General features: G+C 52.2%; 1 protein-coding gene across 5 annotated transcripts in view; it reads left to right on the top strand.

Annotated features, from left to right (window-relative positions):
- Positions 1-27,113, top strand: part of KDM4A (lysine demethylase 4A) — a 40,798-nt gene that overhangs the window by 8,951 nt on the left and 4,734 nt on the right. For 4 of the 5 annotated variants that reach the window (XM_040231401.1, XM_040231400.1, XM_040231402.1 and 1 more), the window contains 14 exons: positions 578-627; positions 1,338-1,441; positions 1,829-1,966; positions 2,655-2,905; positions 3,606-3,805; positions 4,699-5,075; positions 13,499-13,619; positions 16,676-16,857; positions 18,330-18,537; positions 18,987-19,063; positions 19,750-19,805; positions 22,354-22,462; positions 22,790-22,975; positions 26,086-26,256. In XM_040231401.1, coding sequence (XP_040087335.1) covers positions 578-627; positions 1,338-1,441; positions 1,829-1,966; positions 2,655-2,905; positions 3,606-3,805; positions 4,699-5,075; positions 13,499-13,619; positions 16,676-16,857; positions 18,330-18,537; positions 18,987-19,063; positions 19,750-19,805; positions 22,354-22,462; positions 22,790-22,975; positions 26,086-26,256 — 2,230 coding nt within the window. The other variant, XM_040231406.1, reaches the window with a different exon arrangement.

The following is a 27,113-nucleotide window of genomic DNA, read 5'->3' as shown; positions in this document are numbered from 1 at the left end:
TGAAGGGCAATCCTATGGTGTCTGGATACCCAGTGTTGGAGGCGTGAGTGGCTACTGGATAATCAGTGCACTGTTGAGGAGACGAAGGGAAATGGGCTCTTCAGCAGATGGGGGCCAGGTCTCTGGTACCTAATCCGTCGTCACCTTGTTGCCCATTTTTCTCTCTCTATCCCATCCCAGTTAAGCCTTTCAGGCTCTGCCAGGAGCACTTTAATGCCATCCTCCTCCTCTCTCTCTCTCTCTTTTTTTTTTCTTTGTTTAAGTTTTATTGCATGAATAACATTATAAAGGAGAGCAACGTTGAGTGTGTGCCATAAATCCTGGTTCATGGTAACTATCGAATAAACGTCTTGTTAATGAATATAAAAGATAAAAATCGCTTGCCCTTCAGTGTGGGTTCCCCACTCCAGTGCCCAGACAGTCTAATACGTCATTTCTCCAGATCCCTTTCTAGTTCTTGTGGTCGGGAAGTTGAAAAGTCCGATATTTCGAGCTGTTCTGAGAGTGGGCACGAGCCCTTGGGCCCCTTCCCAGGCCAGCCCTCTGCTCAGTGGCCGCTGCTTCTGTGTGCTTGCAGGTACTCCGTCCCGCCCGAGCATGGAAAGCGGCTGGAGCGCCTGGCCAAAGGTATGGTGTTCGCTCCTTGGGCCGGGTCAGACCTGCCAGGGAGCTGTACTCATGGTTCTTGGATATCCACTTTCAGTGGTCCTTTCTTAAGCCCACATGTTGGGAGTGAGCCAGACTGCCAGTCTGGGTACGTCTCAGAGCAGGTGAAATCACAGCCTTTCCCCACTTTGTCCTGGGAAGGGGCTTAGTAAGTGTTAGACTGTCTTTGCCTCGGTTTCATCATGCATGGGTTTGTTTGACCAGGGATAGTGTACTGGTCACCATGGGTCTGGTTCTTTTGCCAGAACCCCAGTTGGTCAAGTCGAAGTTGAATCTCATGCTTTGGTTCTTGTAAGTGGACTCTAGTAGATTTGTAGCTCTAGAGAGGCTATTTCTCAAGCACTTGTCATGTGTGATATAGATGTGTTACTAACAAAAGATTGAGGGTCCTGGTGAATGGAGAAAGGCTCTAAGTAGTTTTAAAACTCTTGATGAGAACAGAGGCTGCCAGGGCAATCCCCCAAGCAGGATTTGATGACCACTGCACCGGGGACATCACAGAGGCTCATCATAGAACACTAGGACTGGCCTGGAGCTAGTATAATCTGTGGCGATCACCTTGGTGATTCATCCTCCTTACATTTAGATGAGATGCGCTGTGTGAAGTGACTCCAGGGTTACAGAGCTAGTGTGGAGCCGTGTATTAACTGTACTCGTTTTCAATTAAACAGGCTTCTTCCCAGGCAGTGCTCAAAGCTGTGAGGCTTTTCTCCGCCATAAGATGACCTTGATTTCTCCTTTAATGCTGAAGAAATACGGAATTCCCTTTGACAAGGTGAGCGGACTGCGCACACAGCAGTCCTTGGCTTACAGGGAAACCACTCTTTCTGGCGTGTGTTTCACAGGGAGCTTGATTCTACTTGCTCCTCTGTACCAGATGTGGGCCAGGACTAATCTGTGTCACCTTTTGATCTCAATGCATTAAAGGTGGGCGCCACCTTCCTGCTGCCAGAGGAGGGTCAAGCCCTCTTGAACAGCGTTAATCCAGAGGAGTCATTAATTACAGTCATGGTGTCTGATGTGCGGGGACTTTGCATGTCGCAGAAGACACTAAGACCCCAATAGCTTTGTGACCTGTCCCTGATCATTGAGTGTGGTGGCTGAGCTGGAGCCCAGCATTCCTGCCCTTTACTTCAACTGCTTCCTGTTTGCTCTTGTTCAGGTGACTCAGGAAGCTGGAGAATTTATGATCACTTTCCCTTACGGCTACCATGCTGGCTTTAACCACGGCTTCAACTGTGCCGAGTCCACCAACTTTGCTACCCGGCGGTGGATCGAGTATGGCAAACAAGCTGTGCTGGTAAGTCCACTGTTTTCGTTCATAATAACTGTGTCTAAAAACAACTGATTGAGCCAGCCAGCCTTCTTAGATACACTGGCTGGTGTTTGTTTGGGCTGCTGGAATTGAGAAACAGAGTGGCAGGGAATGTGCAAAAGTACCAGCATCTTGTGTTCACAAAGAATGTTTAAAGACTCGTTTAGGTTTGAGCTTATAAGAGGAGGCTTCCGTGCTTGAGTTCGTTGGGCATTACCCTGCACCCACGTGCTGTTTCTTGCTCTAGCTGCTCTGGGTGTTCACCGCCAAGGAGAAACCTGATGGGCTTCCCTTTTACTTTAAGGAAGCAGCAAGGCTGGACTTTTGGCCGGGAGTAGACTTGCTCCTGAGGTCCTGGCCTGAATAGACGGCAGAGGGGAGGTGGACGTTGACCGTCCTGGGTTTAATGCTGAGCCTTGTCTCTTAACTTTTCCACGCGCCCTGGCTAGCGTCCCAGTTGACTCACCCCAGTGCCGTGTGTCCTCCACCCTTTTCTCCCTGCTTCCTTTCATGTGTGAAGGCTCTGCGCGGGCGCGATGCCCTCAGCCTGTGAACTCAAACAGTTCAGCCTGAAACTGTTCTCTTTTTCCCTTTGGTGGGAAAGGGTGGGAGAGAGGGGTGGGGGAAGCTGGGGAAGGGTCTCACCTGGAACCCCTCTGGCGCCTTGCAACAGTGCTCCTGCAGGAAGGACATGGTGAAGATCTCCATGGACGTGTTTGTGAGGAAGTTCCAGCCAGAAAGGTACAAGCTCTGGAAAGCTGGGAAGGACAGCACCATCATCGACCACACTCTGCCCACACCAGAAGCGGCCGAGTTTCTTAAGGAGAGTGAACTGGCCCCGAGAGCCCGGAAGGAGGAGGATTGCCCAGAGGAGGAGGAGACAGAGGGGCTGGAGGATGGAGAGGAGGGCGACCTGAGGAGGAGGTAACCCCGTAGCCCTTGGGCCCAGCTGCCTGGGTGGGGTGGAGTGGAGTAGGGGACCGTCTGGTAGGTCCCGTCACCTGTTGAGGGGCTGCTTCTGAGCGGGGTGTTTGAGCATAGCTGAGGGAAGGTTCTTCTTGGTGCAGGCTCCAGAATCCTCAGGTATTCAGACCCTTCCTCACAGCTGCACGCAGAGGTGATGGCACCTCTCCTTGGGCCGTAGTCACCCAGAGGGAGGCTCACGTGTCTGTGGGGACGTGGCTCCCTCAGAGCCAGAGAAGCCCCCTTTCTCACTGCCACCTGAGGGCTTTTTGTAAAGGAGAGCGTGGTGCAGGGAATGAGGCTGGTGAGGGCAAGGGGCAGTGTCGTCAGCGTCTCAGCCGGAGGGCCTGTCCTCAGCAGCTCCCCGGCTGGGGCTGAGTGGGGCAGACAGGAGGAAGGTTCACGGGGTACCTGCTGTACGCAGGCGTTCTGCGCGGGCTCAGCACAGCTTTTCCCGAGCCTCTCGTCAGCTCTGTGAGGCGGGGCAGCGACATCCCTGATTGCACTTGATGGAACAGGCTCGGGGCCGTGAGGTCCCCGGTCTCGGGCGGCTCCAGAGTGCGAAGCAGGCTCTGGCGGTCCCTGTCCGGTTGCGTGGGGTTGTGCTTATGTAAGCGGATATACACACTGGCTCTTAAAAAGCGTGCGCTCCTCCTTGCAGCCTGGCCAAGCACCGGATCGGGACAAAGAGGCACCGCGTTTGTCTTGAAATCCCGCAGGAGGTGAGTCAGAGTGAGCTCTTCCCCAAGGATGAGCTGGGCTCTGGACAGTACGACATGGCGGAGTGCCAGGCCGCCCTCGCTCCCGTGAGGCCCACCCACAGCTCCGTGCGCCAGGTCGAGGACGGCCTCACCTTCCCAGGTGAGTTGGTCGTGGTATTTTTTTCCCCTACCGCCCTAACTGTTGGACGCCAGGTCACTGCAGGGTCGCAGGCATGACGTGACGGAGGTGGGCCTGTGAGCAGATGGTGCCGGAGTGTGCCAAGCGCTTTGGGTGGGGACACCCAGGGTCACGAGGGACGTTGGGGGAGGCCCACAGCTGTTCAGGGAGCTGGCCGTGGTATCCTGTGATTTGAGCAGGGGCCGGGAAGGGTAGGAGACAGGTGTGCCGCAGGAGCTGCGCCCTGAGATGTTGGGTGTGACAGTGTGGGGACTGCCTGCCTGCCGTCTGAGAGCTTGCTCACTGGGGGCCCGAGGGGCCGTTGGTATTTCAGGAAGGGACAGCGTGGTCCAGCACCGTGTTTGAAAGCCTTCCCACGGATGGTTATCGAGGGTAGACTTATTTGGAAGGAGCTGGTTTCAGCCTCGGGTCAGGCCCCGCTTGGGGAACGTCTGTGTGGACAGGATTCCTCTGGGTGTGTGCTGGGAGCCGTTGGCACTGTGGGCCCAGCTTCTTCCGTGAAGCAGACTTCTGGTCTGGCTCTCTGGGTCTCCGCTGACCTGAGGGGACTTCTGGGGAAGGGACAGCTGCCGTGTGCTGTGTGCCAGGCTGTGCTCCCACCTCATATGTCGCAGTTTTATTTAAGAACCCTGGTGGGAGGTGGTAGCGTCTTCACATCACAGAGGAGGAAACCAGAGGCCCAGAGAGGCTAAGCAGCTCGCCCCAGATCGCACAGAGACCCCCGTTATGGTGGAGCCAAAGAGTTGGAAACCAGGCCTTCCTCGGCGCCCACGTTCTTTGGTCTGTGTCCCTCTCTCGGGGTTGAGATGTGCAGGAGGGAGTGGGCTCCATCCAACGTGTCTTGTGTGTTTCAGATTATTCTGACTCCACCGAAGTCAAATTTGAAGAGCTTAAAAACGTCAAGCTGGAAGAGGAGGACGAGGACGAGGAAGAGGAGCATGAAGCGGCTGCCTTGGACCTTTCTGTGAACCCAGCTTCTCTCGAGGGACGCCTCGTCTTCTCAGGCTCCAAAAAGAAATCGTGTTCCAGCCTGGGCTCCGGTTCTTCACAGGATTCTGTTTCTTCCGATTCTGAAACCAGCGAGCCTCTGTCCTGCCGAGCCCAAGGGCAGACAGGAGTCCTCACTGTGCACAGCTATGCCAAAGGGGACGGCAGGGTCCCCTCGGGAGAGCCGTGTGCCAGGAAGAAAGGGGGCGCCACCCGGAGCATCAGTGAGAGGGAACTGGCCGAGGTATGGGTGCTGGGGTGGGCTGATGGGGGTGGGCTCCTGCAGGGTCCCCAATGTCAGGAGGACACCCTCAGGATGGACCTCCAGCCTGCAGTTGTGTCAAGCAAAAGCCAGGTGGCATTAAGTCACTTTAACTGGTTTTTTGCTGGGAGGGTTTTTTTTTCCCCCCTGTTATCTCTGTGTGACTGTTGCTCCAAAGAATGGCTTTGCAGCTTCCCTGGCCATCCTCAGTGGATCTTCAGTTGAGCGGAGCACATGCTCTGACCCTCCTGGCCTTAGGGGCACAGGGTTAGAGCAGCAGTGTTTGCAGCCTGGCGTTTGAGGGTTGGAATGATGTGGCCTCTCTTCCCCTGGGCTGCCCTGGGAGTTTTCCGGCCACGCCCCATGTTCATCCTCCCCCTCCCAGTATGACACTGCTGACAGCATCCTTTTGGAGACCAGGATGAATCCCAGAGCCGTCAACAAGGACATGTTTGCTCAGGCTTCCTCCCAGAACACGCTGTTGCCAGAAGCTATGTTTTCTGTTTGTTCTATGTAGAAAGGCGCTTGGTGAGTCTACGTGGGGTCCAGCAGGGCCACATTGGGTACAGCCCAACTCAGGCCTGCCCAGGTGACCTCTCTCTCCAGCCTCACAGCCTGTGGTGAAGTTGGCAGCTGGGCTGAGGGTTGAGGTGGGGCCACTGGCAGATTGTAGGAGTGAGCACAGAGAAGCTCTCCTTGATACCCTGTTCCCTTCACCTTTGGAAAATTTGTCTTTTAGAAGTTTTTATTTGCTTTTTAAAAAAACGTTTCATTTTGTTTTGGAGTATAGCCGAATAACAGTCTTGTGATAGTTTCAGCTGGACAGCAGAGCAACTCAGCCAAAGCATTGTTAAAGTATACACAAACAGAATACTGTCGTGAGACCGCTGTGTCCACGCATTATCCCGGTGTGTGTGCATTATCTGTGTATTAACATTTGACGTGCTGGCTCTATCTTTTCTTTGCCCGAAGTACTCATGCTTTGTCTTTATTCAGATTCTCCTAGTTTCTCAGCGGTGCCTTTCTGTGGTTGGTTTGCTGCTTGTCTTTAACACCCGTGTGATCTTTCTTTCTGTTTTTTCTGCATCTCAGGCTTGGTTTCTGTAGATGCTGTTTCTCCATGTGGAGTCCCCCCTTCCCTCTCACGCGTGGTGCAGTCTGGTGAGCCAGTGACCCCAGTGTCTCCCTCCCTGCTTTCCCGTCGCCTCTGACCCCCATTCCCTGCCCTCCTGTGGTCACTTCTGCAAGCGAGGGCTCTTCAACTCGGAAAGCAGAGCCCCTTCTGTTCCTTGTGGCAGCGTCCCAGTCATAGCTTCGCAAAGCTCTGTGCACCCTTGTGCATCTTGCTGTCTGTGCAGGCCACACCGTCCTTGGGCACTGTCCTCCTGATGTGTGCAACCACAGAAGCTGCTAACAATAGCAAGGACGTACTAGAGAGTAAATACTCCACAGTACTGAGGCCATATATTAATATATATAGTTATTAATTATATATTATTAATCTTACCATGGGGTCAAGTTTTTTCTAAGGTTGGTTTTTTTCTTAGGTGGTAGCAGGGCAGTAAATAAATAACAGCCTTTTTTTTTTCTCTCCCTAATTAGGAACCCGTAAAATTGTGGATACAGGACGTGGGCATATGGAGCTCAGAATGTTACTTTGTCACCAGTTAAAATGGTTGAGGAGAGTGGTTTCTGGCCCGTGGCCAAGTAGCCCTGCTGCTTGTTTACCCTCAGAGAGATGACCTGTCTGGTCACAGGCAGCCCTGGAACGCTCAGGGGCCCCTCACAGGGACAGAGTGTCTCCCAGTCTTGTGTCTTTTTGCGTTTTGTACACACAGGCAGCAGTGCGTTCCCTCTGTAAGAGGCAGATCCCAGTGAAGCCAAAGCCAGGACTCCTCCCATGGAAACATGCTGGGAGAGGAGGCTTCTCTCTTAACACGCCTCTCTGGGTGACCCCTGCTCCCAAACCACTGTGTGTCTTTCTGGTTCCTTTTTGCTTGTGTGTAGGTCTCTCTGCTGCAGCCTGAACCCCTTTTCTCCGCTAGTCACCTGCCATCTCTACCACCTCCCCCTTGGATGTGCTGGCGTCTTTGAACTACTGCAGAGTCACTGATATGTCTCGGCTGCTTGACCTCTTCACTTTACTCTGTGGTGGTCTGTGTGCCTGCCCTGGGCTAGGACAGTACCTTCCAAGGAGCTCGTCGTCGAGGCCAGCAGACACATGCCAACAGGGAGTTCTAGCCCCTGGTGATCTGCATTGCAGCACAGGTGGTGGAAGTGTTAGCAGCTCGGCCCGGGGTTGGGGTAAGGGGTCAGGGACAGCAGCAGTAGGAGGTTAGCAGGAGCATGAGTCTGGCAGGGGAGAGGGTTCTCTTTGAAGCTGGGGCTCATGCCAGTAGCAGGGCAGGTTGGGGTCCACAGTGGTTTTGCTGGTCTCAGTAGGATGAGAGGGCCTTGGGAGGTGTGGGTGGAGGGTGTCAGGAGGCCCGTCCTAGACCTCTGCCTGTTCTCTGAGACTCTGACTTCAGAGACAGGGCAAAGGGGCAGTGGAAGTTTACCTGACATGTGGTTTTGGAGAGTGAAAACTTCTGTAACCTGTCTTTTTCTTTTTCTTTTTTTTTTTTTTTTTGATGCACAAAGATACATATGGAGTAATAACAGCAAACCACAAACACTCATCACCATCACCGAGATCTAACAGTTAATATTTTGGAAGCCCCGTATGCTTCATCTGTCCTTTTAATTTCCTGAAGTGTTATATAGCAAATCATGACGTGGATGTCCTGTAATTTCCTTCCTGCTTCAACGTGTATCTCTGAAAAATATGGGTGTGTTTTAATCACCATGCTGTTACTATACCTAACAATATTACAAAAATTTTCTATGAGTTTGCCCAGTAGTCTAAACAAAATGTATTTGACAGTAGGTTTGTTTGAATCGACATTTAATTAGTCTTACACCTGACATTTGTTAATTATGTGTCTTAATTCTGCCTTGATCTAGGGCTGTGCCCTTCTGACCCCCTATCACTGACTCAAGAAACTCTGTCAGTTGTTCTTTGGACTGTCTGGTGAAGTGTTTTTTTTTAGCTTTGCATTGATGTTTTGGAATATCATCTTGGAAGTGACATAAAGGTTTTTTGGGGAAGAAGGAGGCATAATTAGAAACAGGAGAGATTCTCTTAAAGGTGGGATTACGGATGATTTTCACTTGCTGCGTTTATGAATTGTTTGAATACTTTTTATGAATACCATGTCATTTTTAAAATTAAATACTTGAGGACAGGAGGGAACAAAAGGTTTGCAGTATGGAAATCAGTTTGGAACCTGCTTCTTAATCTGAGAGACGGTAAGGACCTGAGCTTTGCGGTGGGGGGTGGGGGTCTGGGGCTGCTGCTTGGAAGGTAGGAGTGGGAGGGCACCACGCGGCGACCTGGAATTCCGGCTTGTGTTACTTACTGGATGGACGGGGGTGAGTCGGTGGCGGGTGAAAGTCACAGGAAAAGTGAAGGGGAATTTGAGTGTGGCTCGGACGTGAGTCCAGCCTGGGCCATGCTAAGTGCCACCTGCTTGTGAGGCAGGCTGTGGAGCTGTGCATACACACACCCAAGATGGGTAGACTGGGGAATCCTCTCCACCTGGAGGGTGTCGGTGGGTGTGGAAGAGCTCCCCGGCGGGGCATGTAGAGCAGTTTTCGCAGTGTGGGTAGAGGTGGAAGGCCCGGGAAGGAGAAGGACAATGAGGAGAGAGCCAGAGGTTTGGAGAACTAGGAGAGGGTCGTGTGTGCAGAGCCAGGGAGGAGAGCATGGAAGACAGTGGCAGCCCACCAAGTGGGCCTGTGTTGACGAGGGGGTGATGGAAGATAATGGGGGTGCTCTGAGAGGAGCGAGTGGTGTGGTTTCCAGCAGAGGCAGGAGACGAAGGGATGGCTGCAAGAGGGTTTTTTATTGTAATATATGCATGACATAAAATGCCATTCTGCTGTTTCTTAGTGCCTCACACTGCTGTCCTGCTGGCACCAGGCTTTGGAGGGGGGAAGAGGCCATTTGTCCTGTAACAGTCGCCTGCTTATGGGGACGCAGCCCTTTTCACAAGCCACTAGTCCTGGGAGCCTTCCGTTGCTTCCCAGCTGCTTCCCTGCCTCCTTTAGTCCCTCTAGCACTTTGCTCCTTGTCTGTGATGCTGTCTTGGTCTCAGTGCGGTTGTCCCAGGCTGGTGAAGGTGCACTGCTAGGAGCCGCCTTCAGCCTTGCCTCTTGAGGCATCGACGTGGTCCCCAGGGCTTAGCCCAGGAGCCTCTGTAAATGGGTGGAATGAAGGGAGGTGTAGCTCCAGTTAGAAACTGACATGTGGGCTGATTCACTGGGCAGAATGGCGGACTGGCAGTCAAGGTTTGGGCAGAAGCTGAGACACTTCTCCCCTCTCTGGAGAGGTCCAGGAGCATTCTGTCTATATTTGGAAACAGCTGGGTTGTGAAGAACACCCTGGTGGGCTCCCTCCCCATGCTTTAAGTACCCCTCAAGGTGTTATCTGGACCGCTTGTCTTTCAGTTTATGTGCCGCCTCTTGTATCAGGGGCCTTGGCGAAAGGGCCCTGGGGGACTGACTGCTGAGCCCCCACCACCTGAGTCTGCACAGTGACGAGCCTGCTGCAGGAGTTCTTGTCACTTCAGGCTGCTTTGGAAAAGTGAGTTCCCCGAAGAAGGGGAGAGAACACTTGGTTCTCCTCTGTACAGAACCAGCCCCATCAGGAACATTGACCTTGACCTGGTTGCTCACAGGAAGGGGTAAAGGGACTCCGGGAGCCTGGAGCTCCAGCCCTCTTGCCGGCAGGGCCTGGGAGACCCGGCATGCTCTCCGACCCTGTCCTCACCAAGGGCTCCGGGCACAGTGCTCTCACCCGCTCTTGTTACTGGGTTGCCACCGGCCCTGGCTCACGTGGTTAATTGGTTGAAACAGGGTTTGAGCCCAGTTCTTTTCTATTAAATCTTACAGGCGCTTAGAAGTTGGAGTACATTGCAGGGAAAGGGAGGACCGGGAAGAGTATTTAGCCAGAGGAGATGAAAATGTGGAAGGATGTTCAGCGTGGATGGATGCGACTGCTTTGGTCAGAGGCAGATGTAGCAGGAAGGGCAGTTTTAGACTCTGGCTGGGTCGTAAGCCCCTTGAGGTTAGAGGTCACGTCTCACCATCTCTGCATCGCCCAGCAACAGGCATGGTCCTCTGGGCGCATCTCCTGAGTGTGCAGTAGGCACTTTGGTTAAAGAGGTGTGAACAGAGGCAGGCTCCTTTCCCCAAGCCGCATTCTGGTGTTCTTGGTCCTGACCCGTCTGCCTCCTCCAGGAGTGAATGAGAGGCGTTTTGCTTGCCTGTAAAATGATTAATCTCCACCTCCTACCCCCATATGCATTTTCTGTTGCTGCTTTAACAAGGGACACAAATTTAGCATCTTAAATTTACCTTCTTCCGGTTCTTTAGAAGTCTGAAATGGGCCTCATAGTGCTAAAGGCAAATTGTCCGCCTTCCTTCCTGGGGGCGTCCATTTTCTTGCCCTTTCCAGCTTCCACAGGGCATCCTTACTGCTTGTCCCTTACCCTTTCCTTCCACCTTTGAAGGCAGCAACATCTGGCCGAGTCACATCACTTTGACCATGACCTCTGCTACCTTCTTCCATTGTTAAGCAGCATTTGAATACATGGGGCCCACCCAGACAATCCAGGATGGTGGTCATCTGATTTGCAATCTAACAGTTCTTTGTCCTGTTAATCTAATGTATTCACAGGGATTTGGACTGTGCATCTTTGGGGAACAAGCTTCTTCACTAGTAAAACCATACTCAAAGCCCCTTTCTTAAAATACAATTGAAGGAAATTTCCTTCTCAGCTGTCATCTCATTCCTTCCCTTTATCTTCTTTAAAATTGTGTGATGGCATTCGCTCCCTAGTTCCTTATTGTGTATCTACTGGAGTTTATCTCTAAAATAGTCCTGGCCCCTCCGGGTTGCTGAGTCCCTTGGCCACTGCTCTTCTGTAGTCTGGACTGTGCATTTCCTCCTTGAGGAAACCCCCCCTCTCCCCAGCATCTCTTTTCTTCCTCTTCTTTCTCCTGTCCTGGAAGGCATGGTCTCCAGTCAGTTTATCTTCCACTGATCATCTCATTCACTTCATCATTTAAATTCTGAGCCTGATGTCCAGGATTCCCAGATCCACAGCTCTTGCTCTGACTTCCTTTCTGAACTCCCAGGCTGAATTTTTTTTTGCCCCCTGCTGGTGCTGCTGCTACTGCTGCTGCTAAGTTGCTTCAGTCATGTCCTACTCTGTGCGACCCCATAGACGGCAGCCCACCAGGCTCCACCGTCCCTGGGATTCTCCAGGCAAGAACACTGGAGTGGGTTGCCATTTCCTTCTCCAATGCATGAAAGTGAAAAGTGAAAGACTCTCCGCGACCACATGGACTGCAGCCTACCAGGCTCCTCCGTCCATGGGATTTTCCAGGCAAGAGTACTGGAGGGGGTTGCCATTGCTTTCTCCTTCTTGCCCCCTGGGTATTTCCAAATGAAGGACCCACAGACGGGGGTTGTGTGTACCGTATGGAGTGCGTTTAACTTGGCTTGTTACCACTGCCCCCTCATCCACAGGAGCCTTCTTAGTCTCTCACCTTGGACACCCAGGAAACCCAGGCCGGAAATCCCCACCACCTCTGCTCCCTTTATTCTCACACCTGTGCTTCCTAGTCTTTGCCACAACTCACTTTTAGGGCTGTTATCTAAGTAGTCTTCGTAGTAGGGGGTGCAGGAAGATTACGGAGGAGCAGGAATCAAATAATGGAACTTTATTTTTAATCTTAATCCTTTCACAGTCTCTTTTAAGGTGTGTATAAGTACATTAGTATATATAACTCATCAGTAAGTATACACGCATTGGGTGCATATCCCTACATTTTTTATTTTTGTGATTACACCATCAAATAAATTTGGTGGGTATTTCCAGTCTGTTGAGCCGAAGAATCCCCTCCTTACGTGGCCTCTTACTCACTTGAAAAATGTGGACCAGAAGCAGGGCTCCTGTGGTCAGAATGGAGGCAGGCCTGGAGCCCCAACCTGTTCACTCTAGTGGCGGCTTTCATGGCACCTTCTTGATGTACATTTTGGAAGGTGCTGCTTTAGATGGAAGGCACTGCTTTAGATGGAAGGCACTGCTTTAGACTGCTGGTGTAGTTCTGGTCTGATGAAGTCTGTGATAGTCTTCGTCTCACTCCTCCACATCATTGCATGCTGCTGTGAGCATCATTGCTTATGTCGAGCTAGGGAGCACACCCTAGGGGTCATGTTTTTTCACACCTACCTTCCCCCGACAGGCCTTCGGACTCAGTAGGTCTTGGTGAATGTTTGTTAAATGAGTGGGCAAATAGACACTCAATTTATGTTTGAAAGAGTGGGCTCTCTGCTGTGACCTGCTCAGCATTTGTTTTTTTCTTGACATTTTCAAGTGTGACCCCTACACCCTGGGGCTCTGGGTAGTGGCACGTGGAGTCTGCAGGTCCAGTGTCCCTTCTCTGAGGGGGCACTGCGATGCTGCCCTTCCTCTGCAGCACTCTAAAGCACTGGTTTCTGTCACACAGTGGGCCTCTTCCAGGCCTCAGTTCCTCCTTCAATAGGTTTTGCCATAACCCCTGTCTCCTAAAGTCAGTACAACCAAGTTTTAAAACATGTCAATTAGAAGGAAACTCTGATGTGGTATTACTGATTCAGTCCTTATACCTTAAACCTACTCACATTTGCTCTGACATTATGTAAATACAACATTAAATCAGCCTTTCTCTCTGCAGCCAGGCCAGGGTTTCAGAGGCGCGCTTTGTCCTGGCTGGTGTTCTCTGGAGAAGAGGAACAGATAGTGTCAGCTAGAGCTGAGGTCTTGAAGGTGCAGGGGAAGTGGCCTGTTTTCTTTTGAATGGGTCAACTACTCCTCTCTGCTTTGCATGTGCTCGGACCTTTCAAACCTAGATGGCCCAGGTGCCCAGCACTTTATAACAGCTGCTGCTGGCCTTCTTGTCCAGTGCTTGTCTGGGCTCTTAGACACAGCATCGTGTCAGTGAGCTTAAGGGAGGGGCGCGGTTCTTCTTTAGCTCTGGAGCAGGTTTGTTTTAGGTACATTTGTTTTCAGCCTGTTTCTGAGACCCACACTTACTAAATCCAAAAATGGTTTACACAATCCTAGTTTAGGCTGATTTGCATGACACTTGTCACTTTAGCTTTTTCTAAGACAGGTGTTTTCCATGTTTGGTTTTATATTTGTTTCTTTGAGTCTCTCTCCCCTGCTCTTTCCCTTGGTTTCCACTGTAAGACTGACTTTTGCTGTGTCCCCAAGTGGCGGGAAGGCCAACTTGATTTCTTCTTGTGGTTTGCCCAGGTTGCGGATGAGTATATGTTTTCCCTGGAAGAGAGTAAGAAGTCCAAGGGCCGCCGTCAGCCCTTAAGCAAGCTCCCGCGCCACCACCCGCTCGTGCTGCAGGACTGCGTCAGCGATGATGGTAAGTGGTGGTTTCGTTTATCTCCAGAGGAAGGGCTCTCAGCACATCAGGACCTCCTCCAAGACCTCGGGAAGCCACGCAGAGGGCCGGGGTGGACCTGTGGCTTAGCAGTTCCCCCCAAGTATTCCGTGCAGAGGGCCAGATTTCAGGGTATCAGACTTATTCTCAGATTTCATTATAGGTTTGAGTGTCTTGGAATTTGCCTATTGTGGGATTGTAACACACAGATTCTTCCTTCACTTCTCTTAGGAGGGTGTGGCTGACTGTTGAGGGGAGCAGGTTCTGTCACTGATGCCAAGGGCCCTGTGCTGGATGTGTGGCAACAAAGATATGTCCATGCCCTCAGGAAGCCCATGGGGTAGCTGACTGATCTAAAGGGAAGAGGTGGTGGTCCAGGTGGAGGGGACAGTGCGAGTAACCGAGTAACCTTGGCGTGAAGACAGGCAGGGAGGTGTATTCAGAGGAGCCAGCCCACTGTGACTGGGTTTCCAGAGCCAGGCCAGGGCGTGGAGGAGGAATGAAGAGGTTGTGAGCCAGAGTGAGGAATTTGCCTGAGCCCTGGAAGTGTTTCGCCAGAGGAGGGGCTTGGTCTGATTTGCATTAGAAAGATTGTTCCTAATGGTTGGTTCTTAGAAGGAGCCGAGGGCTTTTGTCACAGCCTCTGTGAGGTCCAGGGGTCTGAACTAGGAATATGGAGGGGACATGGTGACCCCATGGGGAGGATAGAGCCTGCGGGTTGGACGTGGCGCTGTGAGGTTGGTAGGACCGGGAAGCCTGAGCTGAGTGCCTCCCCAGGTTCTAGTGTTGGCCGGGTTTGGACACTGCGTTCAGTGTCTGCGGAAGATGTAGACCCTGAGGGGTGGAGGGGGTATTTATGTCTTTATTAAAGGGGGCCACTCAGGGAGGGGGCGCAGAGGCTGGGGTTGGGAGGACTGAGGAAGAAGAGGTGGTGAAGGAGACAGGGGCGTAGGCAGGGATGCATGTGGAGACTTGCAGCTCAGAGCATGATAGCCATCGGTACAGCGTGGCCTCCTCCCCGGAGCTGGCAGACCCTCCGAGGTCCGCAGTGACTAGGCCCCTTGTTACTGTTGCCTGGCGCCCCATCCTTCCCGGTCCTGACCTTGCCCACGCCCAGGGCTGGGTGGGAAGGCCCAGAGGCTCCCTAGTCAGCCCTTCGCCCGCTCCACAAGCCTCACGTTCCCTCTCTGATGTGATGTTGACGCCCACCTCTGCTGTTCTCCTTTGATAGAGGATCATGATGAGCTGGGTGGGGAAAGCCTCTTGAGACCACAATTCAGAGTCTCAGAAGTCCTCTGTGGTCTTCCTCCAGCCCTGGTGGGGGCTTCAGGACCTCCGGGTCAGCAACAGCCTCACTTCTGATTTTTCCCCAGTGCGCTAAAGCAGTGCAGACTAAAGAAAGCTGGGAAAGCTGGAAAAGCTGTAAAGATAACTCCACAAAGAGGACCACTCTGAACACTTCAGTATGTCCTGACTGTCCTAGTCAGATGTTAAATTATGTCCACGTATGTCTTTTTCTGATAATGTGAATGAGATCATAATATACGCCTCTCTAACTTTTTATGTTTAAAAAACTTTAAATGTAGATAAGTTGAAGGAGTAAGAACACTGTGTGTTGCCATAATTGCTTTGCCCCTCCCTGTACATTGTTTGGGCTCCCCGGGTTGCGCTAGTGGTAAAGAACCCGTCTGCTGGTGCAGGAGACGCAAGAGACGTGGGTTTGATCCCTGAGTCAGGAAGATCCCCTGGAGGAGGGCACGGCAACCCACTCCAGTATTCTTGCCTGGAGAGAATTCCTTGGACAGAGGAACCAGGTGGGCTATAGTCCATAGACTCACAAAGAGTCGGACACAACTGAAGCAACTTCCCACACACGCATGCGTTGTTTACCTATGAGCGTACATATCTGCTGTGTCATTTGAAAGTGAGACGTAATTACCTAGTCTTTTCGTTTAAAGCGAACCAACTGGCATCTTCTACATAGGATCGTCTCCTCTGTAAACACTTGACCTCCGAAAGTCAGGAGTAACTTCATAATATCCTCTGATTCTCAGTTCATAGCCATCTTTCCCTGCTCATCCTGAAAATGTGTTATTTCCTCTCAACCAGTATGAACCAAACTAGGGTCATACATTGCATTTAGAAGCTTCTTGAGTCTCTTGGTCTCGCACACCCTTCTCTCTTGCTTAAAACTTTTTTTTTAATTGAGGCATTTAGTGAAGCGCATAGTGAGTGCCTAAATTGTACAGCCTAATGAGGTTTTATCTGTGTAAGCTGTGAAATTTTGGTTCCTGCAGTTTTCACTAAACTGTTGAACCTTTTCGTCATTTGTTAAGTATTCACAGTAGAGTTGACTCCTGGCCACTTTCGGTTGTGTAAGCATAGCAAGTGTGTGTGTGGTCATTTTTCTCTGGTGATTGTGAGTGGTCTGTCTGTTTCTCTGTTCCTGCCTCGATCACTCTTGTTCTGACTAGGATCTGGAGAACACATGTGCTTGGATTTTGGCACCATGTCTCCTGTTTAGGCCTGATTGATGGAGCTTGTAGGGGTCGATTTTAACTGCAATCCATTATGGTCCCCCTTCACTGAGATCACACGCACGGCAGCTGCCAGATCCCTTTGGATTAAACGTGATTGAAGGTGGAGGAAGTAAGTATTTGTTTGCACTGAGCTTGAGTTGCAAGGAATAAACAGGTAAATGGGTAGCTTGTCTCGTATGTCCCAGAGCTTTCCTTGGGCTGCTCAACATAGGTCTCCAGGGTCTCTTGGAAGGCAGTCCTGTCTGGAAGGAAGTGAGGAGGGCATTGGAGGAGTTGCAGCCACAGATTGCAGGGCTCCTCACGACACCATCCAGACACTCATGGAGGCCTTTGAAAATCACCCCTGCCCTTTGCCTTTGTCACCCATAGGTTCTCAGGTTAGCCCTGACCGGGAACCGGAAGGTCCCAGCTTGAGCTGAGCTCATCGGCTCTCCAGGCAGAGCCACAGAGCAAGGCTCGTGCTGCCTGCCTGACTCACACCTCTGCTTCCTCCTCTAGAGCTACCAGAACAGCTGACCCCCGAGGAGGAGGCTGAGGAGACAGAGGCCTGGGCCAAGCCCCTGAGCCAGCTTTGGCAGAACCGACCTCCAAATTTTGAGGCTGAGAAAGAGTTCAACGAGGCCATGGCCCAGCAGGCCCCTCATTGCGCCGTCTGCATGATCTTTCAGACTTACCATCAGGTAAGCCCTCGTATCCCCTCTGTTTACCCAGTGCCAGCACTCAGGAAAGCTAGCTTTAATGGTGGGTGCATAGTTTGGGAAGGGTGTGTTTTTGCCCCATCCGCCTGCTGGATAGAAAGGCTTCACCAGGCAGATAAGCATGTGGGTTTCACTTGAGAATGCTTTGGGGAAGAGCAGAAGGTGTGGCTTAGGCTCGGGGGGATTTCCGGCTCCCTTTGGCACTCACGCTGTTTGCTGAGGAATCTGCTCTTTCTAGTAAGTGATGATTCCTTCTAGGTGGTTTGTCGTCCTGGCCCATCTGGAGAGCTGGGGATTCTTTAAATCAGACCCTCCAGCGTTGTCTCTTTTCTTCCTTGCCCATCTCCACTGTGGATGTTGGCAGCAGTGGAGAGGCACTTGGGAGGGGCAGGAGCAGGGGTTTTGCAGGAGGAAGAGGGATGGGAAAGCACCCTGGCTGAGCCTAGCCATGCCCCTCCCACTCGTGGGGCATTTGATGCCTCCACCATCATGGGTCTTTTTGAGTCTAGCTCTTGGAGGCCAAGAGGGCACCCACAGCAGCCTGTGCCAGAGGACCAGCTCAGTCTCAGCTGGGACCTACACAGGGCAGCACGTAGGGAACCAGTCCCCTGTGCTAGTTAGAGTGGCGTGGCTGTCCCTGAGCCTGGCCACGGCCCCAGGTTCATGTTTGCCAAAGAATAAAACTTCAGACCAATGTACTTTGAGTTAGTAACCCATTCTTTATTTCCAGTGACCAAAAGGCGAGCCCAAAAGTTCACTACGTGTCCTTGACTGGGCGGGAAGCAGGCAGATGGCCTGGCTGTTTATCTGTCGAGCGGGGCTCAGCGTTCCATGAATGGCACAGGCTTGGGGTTGACATGTTTCTGGGCCCCGTCCTTGGAACAGGGGGTGAATGTGCCATCCAGCGGCAGAGCCCACAGATCCTTGCAGTCAGGCTCTTTGCCAAGGGAAGGACATGGACACAGTGTTCTTCCCCAAGGGCCCCCAAGCCAGGAACAGCACGTGGAGCTCCAGCCATGTGACAGAGCTGCAGCTCAGCTGACTGCTGACATGGCCTCGAGAAGAGTCCGTGCTGGCCCTCGGGAGCACCTGTCCTGGGGCCTTTCCCTTGGTGGGGTGCCGTGCCATGCAGCACAGAAGGAGGCCCCCAGGAACAGCCTCGCCAGCCTCTCAGTGCGTTTTATTACCGTCTGGTTGGGAAAGATTGAAGTCCCAGTTGCCTCTTACCTCTCTTCCTCTTCCCGGTTGTCCCCGGGGGCCTTTGTTTGATGCTGCTGTGAGAAATTGAATTTGAGTCATTAGAGGTAACTTCAATTAGCAGCTCTGGGATAATGGCTGTGCACCTGGGAGCCATAGCCGGCCCGTCAGGAAGAGAGTAGCTTTCTGCTGACAGAGCAAGTGGGGAGTGCAGGACACAGGCCAGGTCCCTGACGTGTGCGCTTGCCCCCCCTTAGGTGGAGTTTGGAGGTTTTGGTCAGAGCTGCGGCAGCGCTCCAGATTTGGCCCCCCAGACGCAAAGGACCAAGCCATTGATTCCAGAAATGTGCTTCACCTCGACTGGCTGCACCTCGACGGACATAAACCTGTCCACCCCTTACCTGGAGGAGGACGGCACCAGTCTCCTGGTGTCCTGCAAGAAGTGCAGTGTCCGGGTCCACGCCAGTGAGTGCCTCACCTCTTCTCTACATCCGGTCCCAGGGCAAGGGCATCTGACCGAGTCCTCCCACCTCTCAGGCTCCCCACAGCCTCCCACCTCCCCCTCCCGCCACCCCCCCAGTGCAAAGATTGCTTATGTGTTGTTGGAGTTGTCAGATTGGGTCTGTGACTTGGGTCTGTGCTCGTACTGTCCACCCTGGGCTGTCCCCCTGGTTGCAGATACATGGAGGGGACTAGTCCCTGCTGCTCACTGGGTGTTGGTACCAGTGAATCTGGTTTCTGATTTTTTGAGACTTTGGTCCATACCATATGGCTGATTTGTGGGGGCCGTGGCGCTAGAATTCAGGGGTCTCTGTAAGATTTGCTTGTTGCTTTGGGAAAAGGTATTTGGAGAGGAGCAGCAGGTCTGCCTTCTGACTCTGGGTTTAATTTGCTCACCTCGGTGTCCCCGTTAGGTTGCTACGGAGTACCCCCTGCAAAGGCTTCTGAAGACTGGATGTGTTCTCGGTGTTCAGCCAATGCCCTGGAAGAGGTGAGTGCATCCATGCTGTCGCTATCTCCCCGTGAGACGCGCTTGCCCAGGGCCACTCTGCTTCACGTGGACTCTGCCCCAGCGGTCTGAGCAAGACCCGGTACACAGTGATGTGCGAGTGTTGTCAGAATAAACATCCCCACCCCCACCCCGCCCACTGTGAGAGTGTTTGCTGCCTATCTGCAGCGGGGCCCGATGGCGTCTGGAAGCTGTTTGCTCCATTGTGTCAGGACCGAGTAGAGGTCCTCTGGTGAACAGACCACTGCCCCCTGTAAAGAATTGAGCCGTCAGGTCAGAGCATCAGAACAGGGCTCAGATGTTCATTTTGTGGCTTTCTCTTTATTCTTCACTCCTCTCTGGAACCTGGCAGTACCCACATAGGAGGCAGGCAGAGCCCTGTAATGCCCGTAGCTTGAGCAGGGTATCATTTGTGACTTTTCTTTCAGCTGTTACTATTAACAGGGAAGACAATTAGGTTAAGTCAGGCGAATAATTGGTGCACTTTAGCCCCGAGTGGCCTCCCTGTCTTCCTGCAGCGGAGTCCTGGTTCCGGGGGCTGTGCAGGCAAGGCCTCCCATGCTTTCTCATGTGAAGGCTACAGTTGCCCGAAGGAAGTCACAAGGAGAACAGATTGGATGTTAGTAATTCGGTGGTGACCACTCCTCCTCCACCCCCCTTCTTGGCAGGACTGCTGTTTGTGCTCGTTACGAGGAGGAGCCCTGCAGAGAGCCAATGACGACAGGTGAGTTTGCTGAGCCCTGCAGCCGCGTGCAGGCGCTCTGCCAGGGTAGGCGCTGTCATCCACATGACTGATGATGACTTGGGAAGCACACTGTTTGGGGCTGAAACAGCATCTCCAAGACTAATTTTAAAGATGGGAGGCCAGGTGGTCCAGAGCCTCCCCTCGGAGGCAGCCTTGTAAGTTAGATCCTTCTGGAGAAGCTAAGCTGGACTCACGAGGGCGTGAAGGCCCTGTGAAGATGGTGCCGGGGCTTCATGGTGGACAGGGGGAGCTGACGGGTTAGATGTGGGGCTGGTGCAGAGCAGAGGTGCCTGTGGCTGTGGGCTGTGAGCCCTTCCCAAAGCAGACTCCCTGGCTGTTGGGAATGAGGGCGCATGTCTTTCAGGAGGGCGTTGGGACATTGAGGAAGCCCAGCTACGCCTACCCCCTCGTCAGCCAAACTCACAGAGGGTTCTGTTCCTCAGTCTGGAGCTGGGCTTCTCCGCTGCCAGCAGGTCACTTTCACTGAGCTGAGTGTTTTAAGTCTTTATTGAATTTGTTGCAATGTTGCTTCTGTCTTTTTGTTTTGGTTTTTTTGACTGCTGGTCATGTGGGATCTTAGTGGGGTCTTAGCTCCCCATCCAGGGATCAGACTCACACCCCCTTGCATTAGAAGGCAAAGTCTTAACCATAGGACCACTGGGGAAGTTCTGTGAGCCGAGTTTTTGTGCTTGGTCTCGGCTTAGTGGTTCTGGGGTAGAAATGTCAGATGAATGAGATTTTTGCTGTGAGGCCTGGCTGCCTAGGGGAGAGTACTCAGAGGTCGATGGGGAAACAGCAGGGAGGACCCTGCTTCCAGCTGAATGAAATCCTTGGTGCACAAGGAACTTGGCGCACACACCACCAAGCCTCTTGCCTGACAAGCATCCCCTTCATGCTGCTCTGCTCGCTGCTTCCACTGCTCTAGAGCACTTGCTGCCCTGACTGGAGGTCACTGTGTTCCTCACAGTTGCCAGAGAATGCTGTTTAAGTTCTCTTCTTGGAGTGGAAATGGCTCTGCTTGCACCTCCCACCTTCACCATATAATCCTTGGTCTGCCCTGCGGAGCCGTGCGGAAACAGCCCTGTCCCCACTCACACACTGCAGGTGGCCCCACGTGGCCCCTGCACCGTCTTGTATGTAGGTTTTCACCTGGCCTGATTCTGAGAGCACTCAGCACCTTAGTGGAGCCCATCTAGGTGCGTGTTAGTTTCTCCAGAGGTCCCGAACTTTAATTCTCTAAGGATGTCCATTGAACACATCTCTCAGAGTAAATGGGTCTGGACAGAAACGAAAGAGTGATTCTGAGGTGGACGAAGGGAGCAGAAGGGAGAGGTCATTTTGGCCCTGGGAAAGGTTTGGGCAAAGGCGTGGAGGGGAAGGGTGGGCTTACTGGCAGATTGGGGCCCATTTGGAGATATTTTGAGGAAGTGCCCAGGTTCTCCAATTAAAGAGATCTGTAGAGAGTTCTCTAATTTATTCTCACTTCCTAAACCGTGCCGTACCCCCAGTTCGCTGTGGCTCTGTTTATTTAGCAACAGGCTGTGAGTGAGTGGTGTAAGCAGTGTGACGCTGTGCTGACCTGGGACTGTGTGGTGGGGACCTTTTCCCACTTAGTGTGGGAGACACTTCTGGTCGTAACTCTCTGGGCCTCAGGACCTTGCTGGGAAGTTCAGGGGTCATAGTGGGGGAGGGAGGAAGCACCACAGGCAGGCCCGCAGCAGAAGAGGCCAGGCTCTTCAAAAGCGGCAGTCGAGTTTTTGTTCTCTGTATCTTTTCATCCAGAATTTGCCCCAGCCCTGCATGTGCACGTTTATTTTTAGTCCCGTACATTCCTTTGTATTTTGTTGCTTGAGGAGAAATTTATCCAGGTGGGAGCATTGCAGCATTGTGGCAGAGGGTCCCAGGTCCTAGTCTGCCTCATTGCCCTTGCCCTCCACCTCCACCTCTATACTCTTATTCTGAGGGGTCAGAGATATCTTCTTCTGAAGCTTCTTATGTTGGACAGGGGCTACAGACCATTGCCTACACCTTGCTGACGGTTCCAAGGACCTGTAGGGACCTGGGCCACTCTCCCAGAAAGGGTTGAACTCTTTGAGCCATCCTGAAGCCTTACTTCGAACTGTTGGAACCTAGAAGACACAAACTTAACCAAAAGGTTAAACAAACAGGGCTAAAAAGGAGAACCACGATAGCCATTTAGCCATTTGAAGAGCCCGGAGCCAAACCAGGGTGTTGGGAACAAAAGCGGGTACTGACAGGCACCCTGCAGTCAGCACCACCAGAGGGGTGGGCACACTGTCTACCCCTCTGGCCCGACCCTGAGACACACATTACTCTCATCCTGTAAGTCACAAGCTTGCCTCCCCACCCTGCAGGGAGCAGGCAAGCAAGGGAACTTGTTCTTTGTTCTTGCTCCCCCTTGCTACAGCAGGGCCCCAATAAGCCTTGCCTGGGGGAAAAAACCAAAAACAAAGAAGAGAAAGCCATAGGGCCTGGGGGGACTGAAGTGGCCTTTGCCTTTTGGCAGATGGGTCCATGTCTCATGTGCGGTGGCGATTCTGGAAGCAAGATTTGTCAACATTGCAGAAAGAAGTCCAGTGGATGTGAGCAAAATTCCCCTGCCCCGCTTCAAACTGGTAAGGAGAGAGAGCTGGGCATGTGACTGTGCATCCTTTCTCTGTTTCCAAGGCTCTGGGTAGAGGGGAACATGGCACTTAGGAGGGCATCCCCTGGCTGGTCTTCTGCCCCTTGGTTTTGGTCGTGACTTAACAGTTCTCACCCTCTGGTTAAAACTACTTAATGAGGATGTCTGTGATCAGATACGAGATTAACAGAGGGTGTATGCACCCTTGTGTTTTGGGAAGCAGGTGGGCTCTTGCGGGTATGGTTCTGTGCATTTGGGGAGCAGTAGAGGAGACCGTCCCAGTTCCTTTACTCATTGGCCTACTTCCCCTGTGTTGTAGAAATGTGTCTTCTGTAAGAAACGGAGGAAAAGAACCGCCGGCTGCTGTGTGCAGTGTTCTCACGGCCGTTGCCCAACTGCCTTCCACGTGAGCTGCGCTCAGGCTGCAGGCGTGATGATGCAGCCAGACGACTGGCCTTTCGTTGTCTTCATCACCTGCTTCCGGCACAAGATCCCTAATTTGGAGGTGAGGGGCCTGCCGTTCTGGAATCCGCTTGACCATTTTTCCTGAGTCATTTTCTCTGCAGGCTGTTCATTTGTTGTGTCAGCAAGTTATTTCCTCAAGCACTGTGCTTCTCGGAAATGCCAATGAGTGTGGGATTAGGTGGCGGCCCCTGCCCATCTCTGCTTCCTGCCCTGTATGTCCTATCCTGGGGTATCAACTGCCTTGTGGTTGATTCCTTGTTTACCTCTCCTCCTGGATAAACTCCTTGAGGGTCTGTGTCTTGTGAATCTGGGTGTCAGGGACATTGCAGAAGCTCTGTAAATACCATGAACTTAACGGGAAGAGTAGTACACCATGAGCCCTACGTGGCACTGAGTTTCTTTAAACAGTGAAGCTTAGTGAAAGCTGCATGAAAAGGTTTGGATTAAAGGTGGCATTGAGGTGGGCCTTAAATAATAAAGGGGAATTGTGAGCAGGATGCGATTCAAGTCTTCAGAAACAGAATGAGCGAGCCTCAGGAGGAGGAACGTGTAAGACTGGTTCTGGGAACCTGGTGGGGGTGGTACTGGAAAGGCAGGCAGTGTCAGAGGAGGGAGGCCCTGGGTTGCCATGCTCAGTTAGGAATCTGACCTTTCTTCCATTAGGAGAGGGGAACTTCTCAGGTATTATGACTTCGAGCTATATTTTTTAAAACTGTTCTGGTTTGAAGAAAAGACTGAAGGAATAAGAATTCGAGGCCAGGAGACCAGTTAGCCTAGGTGAGAAGTTGAAGTCTGAAGTGGGAACACAGAGGCAGAGCTTTAGGATCACAGCCAGCACTGATCCCACAGTGGGTGGAACTGATGGGGTCTTTTGACTGCCATGGGGAGAGGAAGGGGGAGGTGAGCGAGTGTGGATTCAAGATGACTTGGGCTACTTCCTTAAAGATGGAAGGGATGCTCATACGGAATTAACTGCGTTCAGGAGCTGAGATGGGCCAGGGCTGTTTTGTAGGGGAAAGCGGGGGAGATAGAAAATGAGAGAAGGACCTGTAGACTTTGATATTGCTGGAACATTCTGGCTGAGGTACCAGGAGGCAGTTGGATTCACTGGATGAAAATTTGGATGTTATCAGCATTTAACAGGATAGTTAAAGCTAATTCCTATTAGAAACTGGGCTCTGGAGATTCCTAATAGAAGGAGCAGATGGTAGAGCAGGAAGCAGGGAAAGCAGCTGAGAAGCAGAGAGAGACGTGGAGAGAAGCAGAGCAGCAGGGGGCTCAGGAGGGCCTCGTGTTGTCGGGGTGGCGGCGCTGTGTGCACCCCACCTGGGGGCTCCAGGGGCAGTCAGGTCAGGAGCCAGAGTGCCTTCCGTGAGCTGCAGTCTAGTGGAGGGGACGCCCATGAAGACTTGTCAGCAGTGGTAAGGAACAGTCATAAAAGGAAGGACACGATAGAGCGCCAGCCCAGAGGACAAACTGCCCCCTTACCATTTGGCTCTTGGAAAGGCCTTGGCTGACTGGCTCTTTCTTCCTCTCCTTTAGTTACTTACTTATTTGGCTGCTTTGGGTCTTAGTTGCAGGACATGATTTTCATTGTTCGTTCCAGCCCAGACTCAGGAGTGGTGGCACGTGCAGGCTCAGTAGGTGTGCCTCACAGGCTTAGTTGCTCTGTGGCGTATGGCATGCTTAGTTCCCTGACCAGGGATCGAACCCACATCCCCTGCACTGCAAGGTAGATTCTTAACCACTGGACCACCAGGGAAGTCCCTGGGTCCTCCATTTTCGTAAAGATGTTCTACTGAGCGCAAGAGGTGGTTGGGGGTGGGTTGGGAACTTAGGAAGAAGGGAAAATAGTCAATATGAGAATGAGGAATAAAAGCCTGAGGTACATTTTGGTGAGGGGGTAGGAGTTTTGTGTTGGAACAGGATTGTGATGTGGTGGTGATCATTATCCCCCCAGCCATCCACATACCCTCACATTGGCAGCTGTAGATGGCTGGTGCTATAAGGAAAGGTGGGTACTGTTGAATATTTATTTTACTAATTCACTCTTCACCCACGTACTGGGCATGTCTGACACAGTGATTTGTGTTTTGTTTTAACTTTATTTATTTTGGGTCGGGCAGCTTGTGGGATCTTAGTTCCCTGACCAGGGATTGAACCTCGGGAGCCCTAACCACTGGACAGTAGGGAATTCCCCAGGCGCAGTTTTATGTGCTGGGAACATACTAGTGAGTGAGATAACAGTGCCTGCCTTCCTGCTGCATTTCCTGTGGTTGAAAGAAGTGTGGAAACAAGAAAACATACAGTGTTCACAGATGCGACATAAGAGTAAAGCTGGATACAGGAATGGAAGAGGGGGTAGTAAGCAGTGTTGTCCCTGAGTTGACTCTTGAATGTGAGGGAGCCAGTGTGCAGAGAACTGGGGAAGAACCTTTCAGGAAGGGAACAGAGGTGCAGAGACCTTGAGGTGGGAACGCGCTTGGCACGAGTGCTCAGGACAGCAGGGAGGCCAGCGTGGCTGGAGCCCAGAGCTCGGGCCGCTTAGGGAGGCGCGGTTGGACGCGAGGCTACCAGATACTCTGTGATCTCATTTGCATCAGGGGCAAGTTCAGAATGGGAAGAAGGGTGATATGAGGGCCTCAGAGGCGGCAGAGTCCTTGTAATGAGGAGCTGTGTGTCACAGACAGCTGAGGACATCCAGGGAAGCTCAGTCTTTGTGCTCTGACCCTGAGGGTAGAGCTGGTGGTAAGGTCTGTGTGCAGTATCATGTGGGGGCCCTGGGCCTGCTGCCCGCCCACTTTGATGTGTGTCTGAACTATGTGGATTAGTAGGTGCTGTCTGGCCAATTCCTCACAATAGGGAAGTCACAAGAGTCTGTTTGGGGAGTTTGGGGTGAGACAGGATGGTTGGTTGGCATAGGGACCAGTTGTGTACTGTGACTGAGGGAGGAGCTACGTTATGGGGGAAACGTGACACTAGGTTTTCCCATGTCCTGGCCGGGGTGTGGCCATCTGGAAAAACCTATGCCGTTTACCTTTCCATTCTCATGCTTCTTTCCCTGGTGAAGAGGAGCCAGCTCATCTTGGTCCCCATTTGCTAGGCCTGTCAGCTCAACATGGGCGTAACCCAAGCCTCTGTTTTTTCCAGCGTGCCAAGGGGGCCTTGCAGAGCATCACCGCAGGCCAGAAGGTCATTAGCAAGCATAAGAACGGGCGCTTCTACCAGTGTGAGGTGGTAAGGCTCACCACTGAGACCTTCTACGAAGTCAACTTTGATGACGGCTCCTTCAGCGACAATCTCTACCCTGAGGACATAGTGGTAATGTCTGCATGGAGCTTCTTGGGCATTTTGGGATGGGGGTACTTCTAGGTCTGACTAACCATGGGCCCACCTGCCTTTTCTAGCCTGGCCCATGGTGCCATCGTTTGGCCCCCAAACAGAAAGAAGTGTTTGTACTGGTCTTTCTATACAAAGAAAATTGTATGCCACTAGGGTACCCTGGTTTCTCGAGAAGCTTGTAGGAAGCAGTGCTTTCTGCAGTGATTTGAAACATGCTTGTATTGCTCAGACAGTAAAGCATCTGCCTACAATGTGGGAGACCCGGGTTCAATCCCTGGGTCGGGAAGATCCCTTGGAGAAGGAAATGGCAACCCACTCCAGTGCTCTTGCCTGGGAAATCCCATGGATGGAGGATCCTGGTAGGCTACAGTCCATGGGGTTGCAAAGAGTTGGACATGACTGAGCAACTTTGCTTTGCTTACCCTTAACTCATTGGAAAAGACCTCATGCTGGAAAAGATGGAAGGCAAAAGAAGGGAGCGGCAGAGGATGAGATGGTTGGATAGCATCACCAACTCAATGGACATGAATTTGAGCACACTCTGGGAGATAGTGGAGGTCAGAGGAGCCTGGTGGGCCACAGTCCATGGTGTCGCAAAGAGTCAGACACAGCTTAGTGGCTGGACAACAACAGCAACAACCCGTGAAGGTGTTCGGATGTGTTGGATGAAGAGCCCAAGCTTTGGAATCAGATCAGTGTGCCAATACCTGCTCAGCAGCTGTGTGATTTCCGGAGAATTATCCAGTTACCTCTTTGCTACCATGCCCTCTGGGTAGATGTGTGGAGTGTGCTTTTGGTTCTTTACAGCTGAAGGCTTTGGAGGTGGAATAGAAGTT

Source organism: Oryx dammah, unplaced genomic scaffold (assembly GCF_014754425.2).
Source record: "Oryx dammah isolate SB20612 unplaced genomic scaffold, SCBI_Odam_1.1 HiC_scaffold_28, whole genome shotgun sequence".
NCBI lineage: Eukaryota > Metazoa > Chordata > Mammalia > Artiodactyla > Bovidae > Oryx > Oryx dammah.
Note: the sequence above shows the minus strand (reverse complement) of the source record. Positions and strands in the feature narration are given on the sequence as shown.